General features: G+C 49.3%; 1 protein-coding gene across 3 annotated transcripts in view; it reads right to left on the reverse strand.

The window, feature by feature from the left end:
• LOC144941196 (arf-GAP with GTPase, ANK repeat and PH domain-containing protein 1-like) overlaps positions 1-16,080 on the reverse strand; it is a 165,774-nt gene that overhangs the window by 93,903 nt on the left and 55,791 nt on the right. For all 3 annotated transcript variants that reach the window (XM_078867809.1, XM_078867799.1, XM_078867790.1), the window contains exons 2-4: positions 9,574-9,632; positions 8,475-8,562; positions 6,011-6,096 (exon numbers count right to left, since the gene is read on the reverse strand). In XM_078867809.1, the coding sequence (XP_078723935.1) occupies positions 6,011-6,096; positions 8,475-8,562; positions 9,574-9,632 (233 nt within the window). The remainder of the gene's footprint in view (positions 1-6,010; positions 6,097-8,474; positions 8,563-9,573; positions 9,633-16,080) is intronic.

Below are 16,080 nucleotides of genomic sequence, written 5' to 3' on the forward strand. Positions count from 1 at the left end.
CCTTCTCTTCTACACGACACCAAAGCGTCCGTGGTGGTGTAATGGCGGATAAAAAAAGAGGGTAAGCTAGGCGATATTCATCAAAAGTAAACACGACTGCCCTGAATCAGAACGTCGCCATCAACCGAGTAAGTCTGGACCAATATTAATGCATGGCCAATGCAGCGCATTTTAATGAATGAACGTCACTTCACCATCGCAACGTTGCTTTTCTAGTCTTGCAAAGTCACTTCTGGCAATGAGCAGAATAAATCTCCAGCTTAAATGGGCGACACTTTGGAGGATATTCGCTCCTCCGTCTTGCTCTCTAAAAATCACGATGCGTGGACCGGAGCTTAAGAACTCAAAATATTCTACCGGCATCAACGCTTGCCAGAGGGACGCATTCATCTCACCCAGTTGTAAATAAATATATGTGCATGTGGACAATTAACATGATTAGTGTTCGAAAATGTAGCCATTTGCCTATCCACTGCTGAAAGAAAGCTGAATAGAATTGCCCGGCACTGATTTAGGTATTACTTCTCACTGATGTTAACCGTGGCTGTTGTAGGCAGGCGGTATGCACAGCTCCCTCATGTGCTTACGGGTTGTACCCACGTGTTGTTCCGTATGATGCCCAACTTAAATTTAGTTTCAAAAACAGCCCCTGGCACGTGCAGTTGACAGGCCATGTCCTGGAGGTGGCGATATTTCTCTATTATGCAGTACAGTATTTCTTCTTACAAAATCTGCCCACTCCCTTTCCATGCAATGGTTGTGTTGTGCCCTCTGCTGACCAAACTTGGATAGATGCTCGCAGCTGCCTCAACAGCGGAGACTTCTAAACTAAACTATTTCTATTTTTCCAGGTAAGTCCACTGAGCTTTGAGCTTTTGTTTCACAAGCAAGACATGATAACTCGACGAAGTGGCTTATCGTGTGGAAATGTATAGCAACCAAATGCTCTAAAACGCATGTTTTGAAATGTGGAGAGAAAAACCGGCGGACCCGAAGAAAAATCCACACGACCACGGAAATAACACGAAAACTCCAAATATACAGCAGGCGTCAGGGTCGGTATCGAACCCACGACCTCCTGCATACCAGGCGAGTGAGTTAACATATCTCCATTCATTATTCATGGGCAGGGGAAAACACAAAGTCGTAGACGGGCGAGGTCCGTGTTTCACGTCAACCTGTCTCCTCTATTCGCTCGACAAAGGCTTCACACGCTTGTAGGACCAATGTCGGCTGCCACGTCTGAGGTGCAAAAAAATCGGGACGTATCATCGGAAGAAGAATATCTCACAATCCCGAAAGAGGGCAGAGCTTCATGAAAATCCATTGTCTTGAGTTGGGTAATATTACTCAATGGATGAAAACTGGGGCTTACAATGTCCGGGCAAAATATACCGATTTCCCAGGACTGCCACCTTAAAAAAGAGGACAATGCTGGGAAAATCAAGAAAAGGTGGCTATCCTACAGCCCACATGGCTCAGAAAGCGGGCCAGTGTCTCGCCCATCAAACGTGGAACCGCCCGTCTCTGGCTCGAGGATTTTGACTCTAAATTGTCAACGTTACACAGCCAAAGTGAGACATCTCTCCGCTGCCCTGTCATAGGTCATCGTTCACATTTTGTATGAGCGAGGACGACAAAACGAAGGACAAGAACCACTTCACTGATCCCTCCGCGAGATGGGTGGTGGGTGAGAGCAGGGGTTGTTACATTGCACAAATGACGTTGGTGGAATAAAGGCAGTGAATTAGAAAAAAAAGCAACTTCGAAAAGGGTCAAACTCAACTGTGAGTCCCAACGAGCCCCAGGATCGCCAGTCAAGCCACACGCTCCACTGGACATCCTTACAGCCCCCGAAGACATTTACTGGGTTTCCAATAAGTATGAGAAATAACTCAGCTCATTACAACTAAAGGTGCCATCTTCTTGGTTCTTTCGGTAAAGTCACGTAGAAGGGAAATAATAAAATAATAAAAATACAACATTATAAAATACAATTCTCACGACGTTTCGGCCACAACGCAAGCAGCCGTCCTCAGGTGAAGAACAGGTCTGTCGGGAAGAATAAAATAATTCTCACGTCGTGAGAAATATTTTATTATGTTTTATTTTTATTATTTTATTATTTCCCTTCTACGTGACTTTACCGAAAGAACCAAGAAGATGAATCCCTGCAGTCACGAAAGCTTTAAATCGAAATTTAAAGGTGCCATGTTTTTATTTGAATAAATTGTCCAACTTATTCAAATACAAAACCTGATGGACGCGTACATTTTATATCTGTTCATCGATTTTTTTTTTTAAACCTACTTTCATTCAAATAAATGCCACTTACTCGAACAAAGAGAGGTGAAACTGAAGAAGACCCGGTAAGTGTCCGTGTGACTTTACCACGATCGGACCGCAGGTGGCAACACTCGTCTCAGTTACAAGCGCAGCACTTCAAAATGGCAATTCTGTGCAGCAGCCACAACGAGCTCTCAACGCGATCGCTACCCGTCACAAAATAACGCCGTGGACATGCGGGCTCGGCTCTTTCCACGCTCTTTCAAAGAGGCCCTTCAAAAATCCACGGCGTCTGATCATTTTGGAGTGATAATGGTGAAAAAACCACTGGCATGGAGGCGTTCGAGCTGAAACCGCGCCCGCTCTCAGGATTCATCTGCAGCGCCTCTCTCTGTTCTCACCACCAGTCGACGAACCGCATATTTCCTTTGTTCTGGTTTTCAGTCGAAATCATTTGCTTCTTTGCAAAGAGCAGACAGCGTTGGTGACTTTTGACCGATTTAAATTCAGATACATTCATCCTGTATCTCCAGCGTGTGTGCGTGTGTGCACGTGTGAGATAAAGTGTGTGAGATTATGGGGAGCGGTGGCGCAGCAGTTAGCGAAATGCGCTACGAACTCGGCAACCCGGGTTCCATTCCCAAACACGGCAAACACCAGTGACGATTAATCGAACCGGTCCTGCGCCTCCCCTAGGTTGACTCAACCTCAAATGAATACCTGGTACAGTGTGTAAACATTGCCTCTAGGGAGTTAAAGGCGGTCGGTCGGGCGTGGTGCTGGCCATTGTGTACCGTGCCGGCCTTCATAGGTGCCCGCTAACAGCACTTGCCCCAACAGTCTGTTAAGGCGATACGGGGGATCTTTGTCTTTGAGATATTGTGCAAGCGTCGGATCTGAAACGCTGACGTTCCACACTTCAGATTCAGGTCGAGATTCATACTCTTCAATTCGTTTGCGTTTTTTTTGCCTAAACTCTTTGTTTCAAAACACCTTGCTGACAATCCTGCACAGCCCTGTACCGTGACGTTGTTTAAAGCGCCGGGGGGGGGGGGGGGTGCATTCAAAAAATGGGGTGATAAACACATTTTTAACAAATGTCAAACACCAAACCGAATGAGTAAAGATACGACGTAAGATAAAGCCCCGAAAAGTCGTCATTTTGTCGGTGTTGTTGTGGATTTTAGTTAAGAATTCTGCAGCCTTGAATGAAAAATGACCTAACAGACAAGCTCACATTATTATTGGTTTTTGGCCCAAGACTCCCTTTAAAAGGATCCTTTTGGACAAAACGGGCTCTCATCTGGTTTATATCAAAGATGAGAAAGGCCATGTGTGTGTGGACATCCTCAGACATGTAGTGATTCCCCGCCACGGCTAACATCAGTAGCACATGATATCTGAACCTGTGCTGGGGGGCCCTCCCCTTGCTGCTGGCCACACTGTTCCCTTTGTGCGACGTTCCGGCCGTAACAAATTCTCACGAACTGCACTTGCTTCAAAAGTCTATGCAGGCTACACGGTCGGGGATCTCCGCGTGTGAACGTGCGAGAACGAACTTGAACACAGCAATGCGCTCGAACGTCCGCGAATAGAGGAGGGCAATGTGTGAGCGTGAGAAAGGGTGTGGGTTCGTGTCAGAGCATGTGAGAGTGGCAGTTAAAGTGTGGGATTTTGCATGAACATGTGGGGGGGCAGTCAGAGCAAGCAAAGGGTGTGTGTGAAGTCTCAAAGAGCATGCACGTGCGCGTGTGTGTGTGTGTATGTGTGAGAGTGGTGTGCGGGGGAGCGGTAGTGCAGTGGTTAGCTGCGCTACGAACCTGGCGATCCGAGTTTGATTCCTGCTCACGGTCAACACCAGTGACGATTATCTGAACCGGTCCTGGGCCTCCCCTAGGTCAACTCAGCCTAAAATGAGTACCTGGTGCGGTGTGTAAACATCGCCACTGGGAAGGCAAAGACGGCCGGGCGTGGTGCTGGCCACCCACCCCCTCATGTACCGTACCGGCCTTCATAGGTGCCCACTAACAGCACTTGCCCCAACAGTCTGTTAAGACTATACGGGGGATCTTTGTTTTGTGTGTGCGGGAACCCCTGGTAATAAAGTGCAGGGGCGTGCGGGAGAGTGTTAGCGCTTGGGGGCGTGCGTTAGAATGCGTGAGAGAGAATGGGAGCAAGTGTGAGCGTGTGGGTATCGACAAGAACCTGAAAGGCTAAAGGAGTGCGTGGGAGGCGAGGGGAGTGTATGAGAACGCGTGGGAGTGTAAACGAACACACACTTCCGCGTGGCAGCGTACGGAGGTATTAGCGAGTCGATAATGTACACTGTTCACTCGGAGGAACTTGACAGAAAAGTTAACCAACGAGATGTCAAAAATCACACAGAGGCATTCCAACAAGTTCACACAGGGGTCGTGGTGAGGTCTGGCCACGGTAAAATCCCTACGTCGCTTTAGCTCTACCACAATGTGAAAGTGTGGACATACAAGACTACACGATTCATGTGGCACCAGTGGTCACATGTGGGAGTGCATGTTGCAGAGTGGTGCAGTGGTAATTTCCTAGTATAATGAGCCAAGAGTGTCAGTGTGTCCCGAGCGTGACGTCACTCCACATCGGCCAGCCCCCGTCATTAATAATAATGAACAGGTGACTGTCCTCCACATGGACCCCCCCCCTCATTAATAATCATGAGCGGGTGACCTCACTCCACATGTAGCACCTCCCCTCATTAATAATCATGAGCGGGTGACTTCACTCCACATGTAGCACCCCCCCTCATTAATAATCATGAGCGGGCAACGTCACTCCACATGGGGGGGCCGAAGCACCTCCTCCCCCCTCCTCAGCGTCAACTTACAACCCTCACTACAAAGGCAGAACCCTCACGTCACGCGATCTCCATAACGCTGTTGAGACATAAAAGTAAAAAGGACGTCATGATGAACAAGGGATTATAACCTTTAAATTAAATAAGTCTCTGTCACCGCGGCCTTACAAATTGCACACGAATTGATGCAATGACTATCACGTCGCGTCTGCTTTTCGCTTGCAAGTTGCAGATTTACTGAATTACACCAGTCCTTGGAAGGGCAAAAGGCTAGTAAAAATGAGCCTCAAATAGAAGAGCCTGGATTCGATTCCTGACTCGGGAGCATTTCTCTGTGGAGTGTGTAATGTTATCCCTCTATTCTGCATGGGTTTCCTCCGGGTTCCTCCCATGACTAACATAAATATATCATGTAAAAAGTACTGACCAAAAATCCTCATGCTGAAAAGACTCAACTGGGATTACACATAGCAAAATCGGCCATTACTGCAAAATCTGGGCAGGACCTTTTGATACACAGTGAGGATTTCCTGGGTAAACAAGCGTAACAGTAAAAATGTTGTGTGCATGTCGGACCATGGGAAAACATGGGAGGGCATGTGGGTAGAGCATGTGGGCACGTGGGAGCTTGTCGGGAGACGAGCGATTGTTTGCAGGCGTGTGCATGAACAGCCCAGCGCCTTGCACGCGTCCGTGTGTGTGCGTGCGTGTGTGCACAGACAGACAGACGCATGTGCACACGTGGGACCACACGGCGTGACCCACGAACCTTACCATGGGAATGCCGGAGTGCGCGCAGATGTGTTCGAGCCAGCGTGAGCACAGAAACGGCGCGAGCTCGTGCGGGTGTGCGCGCGCGGCTGTGTGCGTGTACGCGTGCGTGCATTTTCAAACCTGCTCTGTCGGCGGTGCGCCCTCATCCCGGATTAAGAGCAGGAGGCTTTGGCCATCTGCCACCATCTCCTTCTTGAAGCGTCCCCCTGCACACGCAGAAGCGAGCAGTGGCCTTAAAACAGAGCGCCGGCATTGAGCACTCGCTTGCCGCGCAGGCGCTCCGAGCACCAGCTGCTCGCCTTAAAGAAAGATAAAGCCCGGAGAAAGGCACACAAACAGCCGATCTTCTTGCAATAATATAACTAAAATAAACTTCCGTCTCGAGAAATGAAGATGAAAGAAAAATTCGTCTCTTCAAGGAGGCAAACTCCGGACCAGTTTCGATTTTATAGGTATCATTATCAGAGTTAAATCCTGCTGGATTGCTAAGTTATTGGCAAGTGCATGCTTTCAAAATGGGGCTCTGCCAGCAGATACATCAATATCATACTCTTAGGTTTTTTTATTTCATTATTAATTTTTACCTACGTGACTTTACCGAAAAAACCTAAGAGTATGAATCCTTGCAGTCACGAAAGCTTCAAATCTTATATCAATATCATACGTAACCTGTCCACGGTTCTAAGTGGGATACGTTTTTTTCTAGGCAATAAAATTATTAATGCGTCCTATCAATTTCCTAAATTGATTTTAATGAAACAGCACTTCTTCAAGCAAAAGAAAAAAAACTGCAAACCCAATGCACCTGACAAGTGAAATGACCATTCCATGCGTGAAGAGAAGCGATTTTCTAGTTCACCGTAGCAACCCACACGACGCACACACACCACCCGCACCACGCGCCAACAGCTGCACCATTTACAGGCGGGTGGAAACTCACAATCGCTAATAGCCGCTCGGCACAGCCAGCGATGGCCGTACATCATTGATAGCGGCATTAAGAGGGCCTTGTCACCTCGCATAAGCATCGAGCCCTGCAGGGGTCGCACGGAAGAGTGCAGTGGGAAGGCAGGGGTGGGGTGGGGCGGGCGGGCAGGCTGGCGTTCGCTAACCCACACCTCCCCTACAAACCCACTCCGAACGTGCCTTGCTGAAGGACCCGATCCCCCCTACGCCCCAATCTCCACCCCCCGCTCCCCCTGCCCCCTGAAGACGGCGGGGGGCCGCTTTAAGTGCCACGCCGCCGCCCAGGCGACCCACTAACCCATTAACCAGGCGCACGCGCTCCATCCTCTCTCCGCCGGGGGCCTTGATGCCGCCGTGCCAAATTCGGGGAGACGGGAGCCTCGAGTGAGCCACGGCTGATTTGTACGCTGCTCCGTTTGCATCAGGCAGCGCCCGGTGGTTTCGTTTTCTAGCATTTTTTTGCGTCTTTGTTGCAGTCCAAAAAAAATGTGACTATCTTTTAAAAAGGACAAAAAAATGCTATTACCGAGGTGAAAAACTAGTTCCGCGTGTATTTTTTTCACAGCGAGAAGGAAGCACGCGAGGTTGGAAATGTACTAACTCGTTGCTGTGTGCACGCCGTCTCGCCTTCGTGCATCGCTGGAGATCGTCGACGTTTATCGCGGGGCGAGAAAAACGGCGCGCTCGGGGAGGGGGGGATGGGACGGAGCCTCGTGTACGCTGTTTGGCGGAAACCTTCTTTGAGAATCAACGTTTTGTGCGTGCTTTCTGAGACGGGAGAGAGGGTGGGAAAAGAGGAGCGTGTGGCCACATGCTTGGATGTAAAACTTAAATTTGTTTTCCTTTTATCACCTCCAAAGTAATTAGTACTCCACGATTCCGTTCAGGAAACGAGTTTTAAATAAGCAAGCATCATTGCGATAAAAACTGCACAAATCCTTTCAAGAAGGTTGTGCCGGTTTGTATGTACGTTGAACTTCTTTCGCACCGTACGCAGCCAACCGTCCCTAATCGGAGGTGCACGAATTAACATGAGCGCCGCTTGGCAGGGCGAGAACAAGCCCCGTCGTGTCGCGCCGCCCGCTCGAGGAGGAGGAGGAGGGGGGGGGGGGCTGCGTGAGGCTGCCGAGCTCCGCTGGGGGACTCACGGGAGTGAGATTCGCGAGGAGCTACAACCACAGCACAGAGTCGGACAACCTTCGGAAGGCTCAGCACCTGTCCACTGAACGAACCCCCGGTCGCTGTCCAAACACCGCCGAGTAAACAATTAACCTCAACACTAAAACTAGAACCCAAACACTTGCCCTAAACCTTATGTCATCTTAAGCCTCAACCCAAGCATTACCCCATAAACCCTAATCCAAGCATCATGTTGAATCCTAAACAAAACACCTTCTACCACCTTCAGCCTCAACGCACGCACTACCTTTAAACCCCTATAGCCTCCATCACCCTAAACCATAAACAAACCCTACACCCTAATCCCCACCCACACCACCCTCCCCTCCAACCCAAAGCCACCCAACTACGAAGGCCACAAGGCTCGTGTGACCCACGGGCACAACACCGGCGCCGTAGCCGACACTACCACGGGCAGCAGCGACCGCCCGGCGCTCACCTTCCGGAGACTCCTCCCGCACGTACGCGCCCGTCAGAAAGCGATGCACCAGCGCTGACTTGCCACTGCCAAGGTTTCCCACAATCCCCTGCAGGAGGGCGGCAGTCAGACGCAGGGAACGGGGTGTGGGGTTTGGGTTAACAATAACGAACAAAGAAAAAAAATACACAACCGGTCGGCCGTCTCGTGCATCTTGAGCCGTGAAATACGGGGCAGCAATCATCATGTGAATGTGGGCCAGCCAGGGACACCAATGTCGGGACCACATTTTGACACGGGTTCCATTTTCCAGCGATGTGTGATTGCTCCACTAGAGGGTGGAACAGGGCTCGTGCATCAACAGCCTGCAGGCAGATTTAACGAGCTACCCTGTGTGCATAATGAATAAATATACTTCCATTACTTGACGTATATAACGTTATATATGTAGCATATGTACTACATCTACCATCACGTTGGGTGCGGGTTGACGTACGGAATAACGGTATGTGAAAACGGAAACGGTAAACCGCAAACTGTCCGAGTCGTCGCAATCACTCTGACAAGTTAATCAGCGGGCGACGATGCGGACGGATGGCTGGAGCCTGCTGGTTAATAATCGCGCCGCCGTTCTCAGCGGTGTCACCATGGAGGGCGCAGGCCCAGGATCGCGGCAAATCCGAACAGAGAGGGGTGCCATGGTGGTGAGATGTCAACTACTTCACCTGGTATGCAGGAGGTCGTGGGTTCCCCATCCTGACGGCTGTATATTTGGAGTTTAAATCTCTCTATCCCTGTTTGTCGCGTGGACTTTCCTCCGGATCCTCCGGATTTTCCCCTCCACATTTAGAATCAACGTGCGTTCAGAGTATTTGGCCGCTATAAATGTCCGTATGATATCTCGTTGTGTTATCATTTGTGGCCAGGTCGCTTCTGAAAAAGAGCTACATAGCTCAGTGGGCCTTACCTGGTAAAATAAAAAAAAATTAGTTTAGTTTTAGTTTGAAAGCATCTGACTACACAAGGGCCGTTCAGGGGGGGGGGGGCTCGTGAGCGCGTCCGCCACGAGGCGACGGGACAGATGGCAGTAGTAGTGGTGGGGGGGGGGGTGGCGACTCACCACATGCAACTCCGGCACGCCACGGCACAGGGTCCACTCCTGGCTGTTTACGAACGAGTCTGGAAGACAAAACAATGGGAGGCAAAACAGGGTGAGTGGCGGGAATCGCGGGTTAGTTCACCTGCTCCGACACAAGGTAAGCCCACCTGCTCCTAAGCCCCCCCCCCCCCCAACGCTCCAGGCCACGACTTGTAAACTGTCACGATTCAGGGGTCACGTTTCCATTCAACATTCATTGCTTTTCGTTGTTGTCTTGTTTTCACTGTCGAGTTTGCATTGCTTCGTCGCTTTTTGTAGGGCCCCACGCATGTGTGCGCTTGCCGGGGCCTGCACTAAATGAATACCTGGTGCAGTGTGTAAACATCAGCACTGGGGAGACAAAGACAGCCGGGCGTAAATGCTGGCCAACACCACCCAACCGCCTAGGTGTAACATTTGCATGCAATTTACATATTATTCAAAATGTACAGTAAATGAACGCTGCTTACACGCACGGCATAGGAATCAATGTTAGCCAGTGAATCGTTACATGGTCATGCTAAACCCACGCAAGAGTGTCACGAGAAAGCCGTCAAATACAAACGCTCCAAAGATCCCCCAGTATAGCCTGAACAGACTGTTGGGGCAAGTGCTGTTGTTAGCGAGCACCTATGAAGGCCGGCACGGCACACGAGGGGGTGGGCGGCCAGCACCACGTGATGCACACTTGTGCAGTGCTCCCAGAAGGCCTGTGGGTCAGCCAGATGGACACTGAAGAGTGCATTTAACCAAATAATTCATTCGCATTGTCCTTCCCCAGATGTTCACACATTATTCAAATTTTCAGTTGGAAGGAGGCTTACACACGAACCGGCAGCAATGATGGTGCAATACAAAATCCACACGCAAACGCACAACACAAAAATGTAAAAATTCATTTCCCAATTTTATCTTGATTTAGCCATCTGTGTCGTGTCATGCGACAAAGTATCCATTCAGATCTCTCGCACAGCTGTGCAACCCTTCGTGTTGGACAATGGCCCACGGAAGCAGACATCATAGAGCTACCTCTGCGATCCCTTTGTGTGACCTTAGTTCCACAACGCAGCACAATCCCACTCGCTCTGCCACTGAGAGTAATGTTCGTCGCCTGACCAACACATTTGAGGATCTCTCGTTTTTTTTTTAAGTAAGACATCATGCACTAATGGGGTTAGAGGAGCGGATGGCTACGTTGCAGGACTTGCCCCAAAAACTGCAGGTGCTGCTGACAGAGGCAAGGAGACCGCCCGTGATCCTGGGAAAAGGTGTTGTTTGTACAGCACCCACGTGCGCATTTTCACACCAATCAGCCACTTTTGCGGCAACGGCGCGAACACCGGAGGGCTTCAGCAACTTCAGCAGGCCCTCTCCGCTCACCGGCTCACATGACGCCCATCCATTGTTTATCCCTCCCACACTGCTCCTGGCTTTCCAAACAGCCAGGCTGCCCTCGTCTTAACGACAGCAAATAGGCAAACAAGCCCGGGCCATTATTCCCCAAAGGTGGCAAATGATTGTCGCTCTAGACACATAAATACATGACTGCCCTCCCCCCATCCCAGATGTTCATCGCAAGGGGGTGGGGGGGGCATAGCCGTGCTCATTCCCCCCCCCCCCTTCTTGGGTCTGTCACATGGAAGCCGACGTTACGACCCCAGCGACTTCGCCAATAACCTTGGAAGAGCAGCCTGCTCACCGCAAACTCGCAACGCCGGCGCCGCGACATGTGGACACTACGCACCGATCAACCCGCCCCCGAGCGCAATGTTCACTTAACGTGCGGGAAAGCAGAGGCCCTTTCACAAGTCATTCATTTTAGATGACCAGGTTTAAAGAAAGCAGCATAGACAAAGATCCCCATGAAGCCTGGGTCAAGTGATGGGACCTCACGAGGGATGCCTTGGCCAGCGCCACACCTGGCTGGCTTGGTTGTGCTTGCACACTGGGCCAAGTGATCATTTGAGGGCCGAGTCAACTTTCGGGAGCCCAAGACATGTGACCCGTAGTTGACGTTAGCTGTGGCTGGGAATCGAACCCAGGTTCCCGGGTTCGTAGTGCAATGTGATGAGTTCTACGCTACACCTCTTATACCACCCCCACGCGTGCCGTGCCATTCTCAATAAGTGTTCGTGAGTCACACTTTCCCCAAACAATCTGTATGGCTATACAGGGGATCTCTGCCTTTGTTATATGCTGCACACGCAAACTATACAGAGTAATAATTAAAATATTATGTTCACTATAAAAGAATGCAATGCAAACATGACATGTAAATACAATGAATAAATACATATTTCATGTATTAGCGATATTTAACAAAATATGAAAATAAAAAAAACAGATGCAAAAATGACCTGGTAATATTTCCAATGTAAGAGATTAGTTCCAAGCTACATTTTGTATTGCTAGAAGGGGTAATGCTGATAATAACAGCATTACTGCAAATTGTTACATGCACGGAAAACACTTTAAACAGAGGGGTAATGGAGGGTTAATACCCACGTAATATTTTCTTTCAACACACACGTACACAAAAGCCAACAATCACTACACAAAGCCAAAGATCGCTCCGGTTCAGCCTTACCAACTGGAGGGACAAGAGCTCTTAGCAAGCGGTTATTAAGGCTGACACGGGCACACACGGCTGGTATGGTTAGAATTTACGTCTGGCTGTATTTGTCTCCCTCGTAGAAATGTTTACACACTGCACCAGGTGCTCATTTGAGGGTGGCTCGACATTCATACACGAACACAAAGATCCCCCGTATAGCCTTAACTGACTGTTTGGGCCAAGTGCTGTTCGCGAGCACATATCAGGGCTGGCACGGCCGACACACGAGGAGGTGGGTGGCCAGGACCACGTCCGGCCACCTCTGCCTACTTAGTGGCGATGTTCACACACCACACCATGGACTCATTTGAGGCTGAGACAACCTAGGAGAAGCCCAGGACCTGTTCAGATAATCGCCACTGGTGTGCATGCACAATGCATTGCTATTACCCTAGAAAGTACTTTATACGGTCTCGGTTCATGCGAGTGGACGAGCGGATCGCTCACTCGGTTGCGCACACGACGGGCTCGCTGTGCCACCCTGCGCTTGCCCTCCTCGTTACCGCTGCCACGGCTCTGGATCCCACAGCTGTAGTGCAGTCCCCTCGCCGGCAGGGAGGGGGGAGGGAGGGGTGTACGAATCCAGCAAGCGCCCTCTTGGCATTTTAGAGATCGCCTACGAACCCCTTGAGCCTTCTGCAGATCCGCCCCACTCTCGTGAGGTCTCATGACCCCATACACGTCCTGAGGAGTCCGCAGGAACCACCCTGTTAAGAACACCCGGTAAGAGTTTCCCAGGTGGCTCTGCTGTTTCTGGGTTCACCTGTGATTAAACAGGGGTCTCGAGTGTAGCGAGTTTATGGTCTGGGCCCAGACAAGGAATGACGGCAGAAAAAGATCCACGTCGCATCAAGTTACAATTTAGTTTTTTGACTAAACTCAGAAAAATATTTCAGCTCTGAGAATTTAAAAACATATTTGCGCCACAGGGGCAAAAGCGCTAAAACTTGTTTAGTGTACTTGCAAGGGCGACAACAAAATATTTCAATGGTTTCGATTGCCATCTGATGAAAGACTTCTATATAAGAGTATGTGGCAAAGTGCAGCGCCCCCTCGCGTGCGGATAGGAGGTCACTCAGAAGCGGTTCCATGGCACCTCCTGCGTGCTCTTCTCTAGCACGCGGTGATGCGCTTGCAGCAACCAGAGATGTTTCGACGGGACACTTCTGTGTCGTGACACGATCGCCGACAGCAAAAACGGAACAACATTACAGAGAGAGAAAAAATATACAAACACGAAAATATTCTACAAAACAACTCCTGGATTCAGACACTACAGCGTCGGTGGGGTCTCAGTGTCGCGTGCCCCAGGGGAATGTGACCTGGCAGCCCCCCCAAGACCTCCAGCTCGACTCCTCAGATGCTGTGCGTGCAAGCGCTTCTAAGCGTGATGGCTTTCCACACGGATTATTATAATTAGCTCACATCAAGCAAATCGGAATACTGTATCTGACCGCGAAAAAAAAAACTGGGCCATTCCGCCAAATACGAAAGCCTCGGAGCACAGCGTGATCTGATGGGCGAAAATCAAAGGCGCGCCCGTTATATTTTATTGTTGTTATTCATACCGTGGTTGCCTTGTTTTCTCATACGTGTGTTATTTTCACACACAGATTACAGAAAATACAGCGAGCTATAAAGGCATGGGGGGTTATCCAGGGGTACGTTTATGTGGATACATACAGTGGGATGCCACCACATGTATTCAATCAGCAGGTCGTGTCTTGTGGTGGTAAAGAGTGGGTACTCTCACTACGTCAAAGAACATCTTGGCTCTAGCATGGAAGAGTAGGCAAATAATCCTCTAGAGGGGTTTTCAAGAGCTCCCAAAAGTGCAGGGCCTTTCATCAGTGGGGGCTTGAGAAAGATTTTTTTTTTTACCAGGTAAGGCCCAATGAGCAATATAGCTCTTATTCTTTGGGTCTGTCGGTAATGCCACGTAGATAGAAAAATAATAATGAAAAATTAAAATATCACGACGTTTCGATCGCAACACAAGCAATCGTCATCAGGTGAAATAATATACAGTAAAACCTTGGATTGCGAGTAACTTGGTCTGCGAGTGTTTTGCAAGACGAGCAATTTTTTTAAATAAATATTAATTTGATAAACGAGCGAGGTCTTGCAATACGAGTAGTACGTGTGTACGCTTTGTCTGCCGAGCGTCACGTGATCACAACTGATATACGAGTGCTTTGATATACGAGCGCTTTGGATTACAAACACGTTTTCCGGAACGAATTATGCTCGCAATCCAAGGTTTTACTGTAGTGGGAGAGCTGCTGAGGCAGGACAAAATATAGCGGGAGAGCTGCTGAGGCAGGATGGTTGGGGTGATAGCTTTACGGATTGTGAGGTCTGAATATCCATTCATCTTGAGGGCTTGGTGAACGTGCTCCAGTTCACTAACTAGGTGGTGATGGTCGGAAATACAGCGAGCTCTATGGTGTAGAGTTTTGATGAGGGAATTCTTCTGGGATGGATGGTGGTGGGAGTCAGGTTTTAGGGAGGCATCCGTATGGGTGGCTTTCCTGTATTGAACATCCAAGAATGGTAGCTTGCCATACTTTTCCACCTCCATGGTGAATTTGATAGCTGGGTACATGGAATTTATGTGGTTGAAGAATTGGCCCAGAGCTGGTAGGCCATGTGGCCAGATGATGAACATGTCATCTACGTATCTCTTCCACAAGGAAGGACGTAGGGTGGATGCCTGGATGGCATCTGTCTCAAAATTTTCCATGAAAAAATTGGCTACAACTGGAGATAAGGAAGAACCCATTGGGATACCTTCAACTTGTTTGTAGAATGCTCCATTCCAGGTGAAGTAAGTATTGGTGAGGCAATGTCTAACCAGGGCCGGTACATCAACATTCAGTCGTTGTTGGACCAAATCTTCTATGATTGCAATGGTGTCAGGCACAGGAACTTTGGTAAACAAAGATACTACATCGAAACTGACAAGCAAATCACCTGAAGATAGTGGGATGTCCTTAATTAACGATACCAAGTGAGCTGAGTTAAGTACAGCTGAGGTGGTCTTACCAGTGAATGGTTGTAAGGTCTCAGACAAAAATCGGGCCAGTTTGTAGGTGGGTGAGTCAATGGTGGAGACGATAGGACGGAATGGTGTACCTTCTTTATGGATTTTTTTTGGTAAGCTATACAAGCTCTTTTTCAGGAGCGACTTGGCCACAAATGATAGCCCAATCATGTGGAAATTTTTATCAGCCAAATATTCTAATCACATGTTTCTAGATGTGGAGGGAAAACCCGGAGGACCCGGAGAAAAATCCACGCTACCACATGGAGAGAGAACATGCAAACTCCAAATATGCAACAGGTGTCAGGGTCGAGATCGTACCCACGACCTCCTGTATACCAGGCGAGGTAGTTAACATCTCGCCAACTCAGCGGTGCAGCCCTGCAATCAATTGCAGCCCTGGAATCAATTGCAATCAATTGCAATCAATTGCAGGGCTGAATAATTTTCCATTCGCGTACAGTGCAACACGAAAGCCTAATTACACTTTTCTAATGTAATCACAACCCCCCCCCCATCCCCCCCCCCGCCCAAGATACCGACAATTCTCACGCGCTCGTCTCGATATTCAAATTGAGACTCGAGACAATGTTGCCTCTGCCCAGTAACGAAGCAGAACAGGCTGTCGCTGCTCCCAATGTCACGTCGCTCATTAATTATTGACCGTGTGCTTTTTTTTCGTCGTCGTGTCGTCATTTGCAATTGGCTGGGGCTTAATTTGCATAAATTAAGAGTCGCGAATGCCACTCGCGTGTCGTGCGCGGGCTTGCCGTCGAGGTGACGCAGGCGCCTCGACTCGCCGTCACAAAAAGAATCCCTCCCCACTAGCATC

Source organism: Lampetra fluviatilis, chromosome 2 (assembly GCF_964198595.1).
Source record: "Lampetra fluviatilis chromosome 2, kcLamFluv1.1, whole genome shotgun sequence".
NCBI lineage: Eukaryota > Metazoa > Chordata > Hyperoartia > Petromyzontiformes > Petromyzontidae > Lampetra > Lampetra fluviatilis.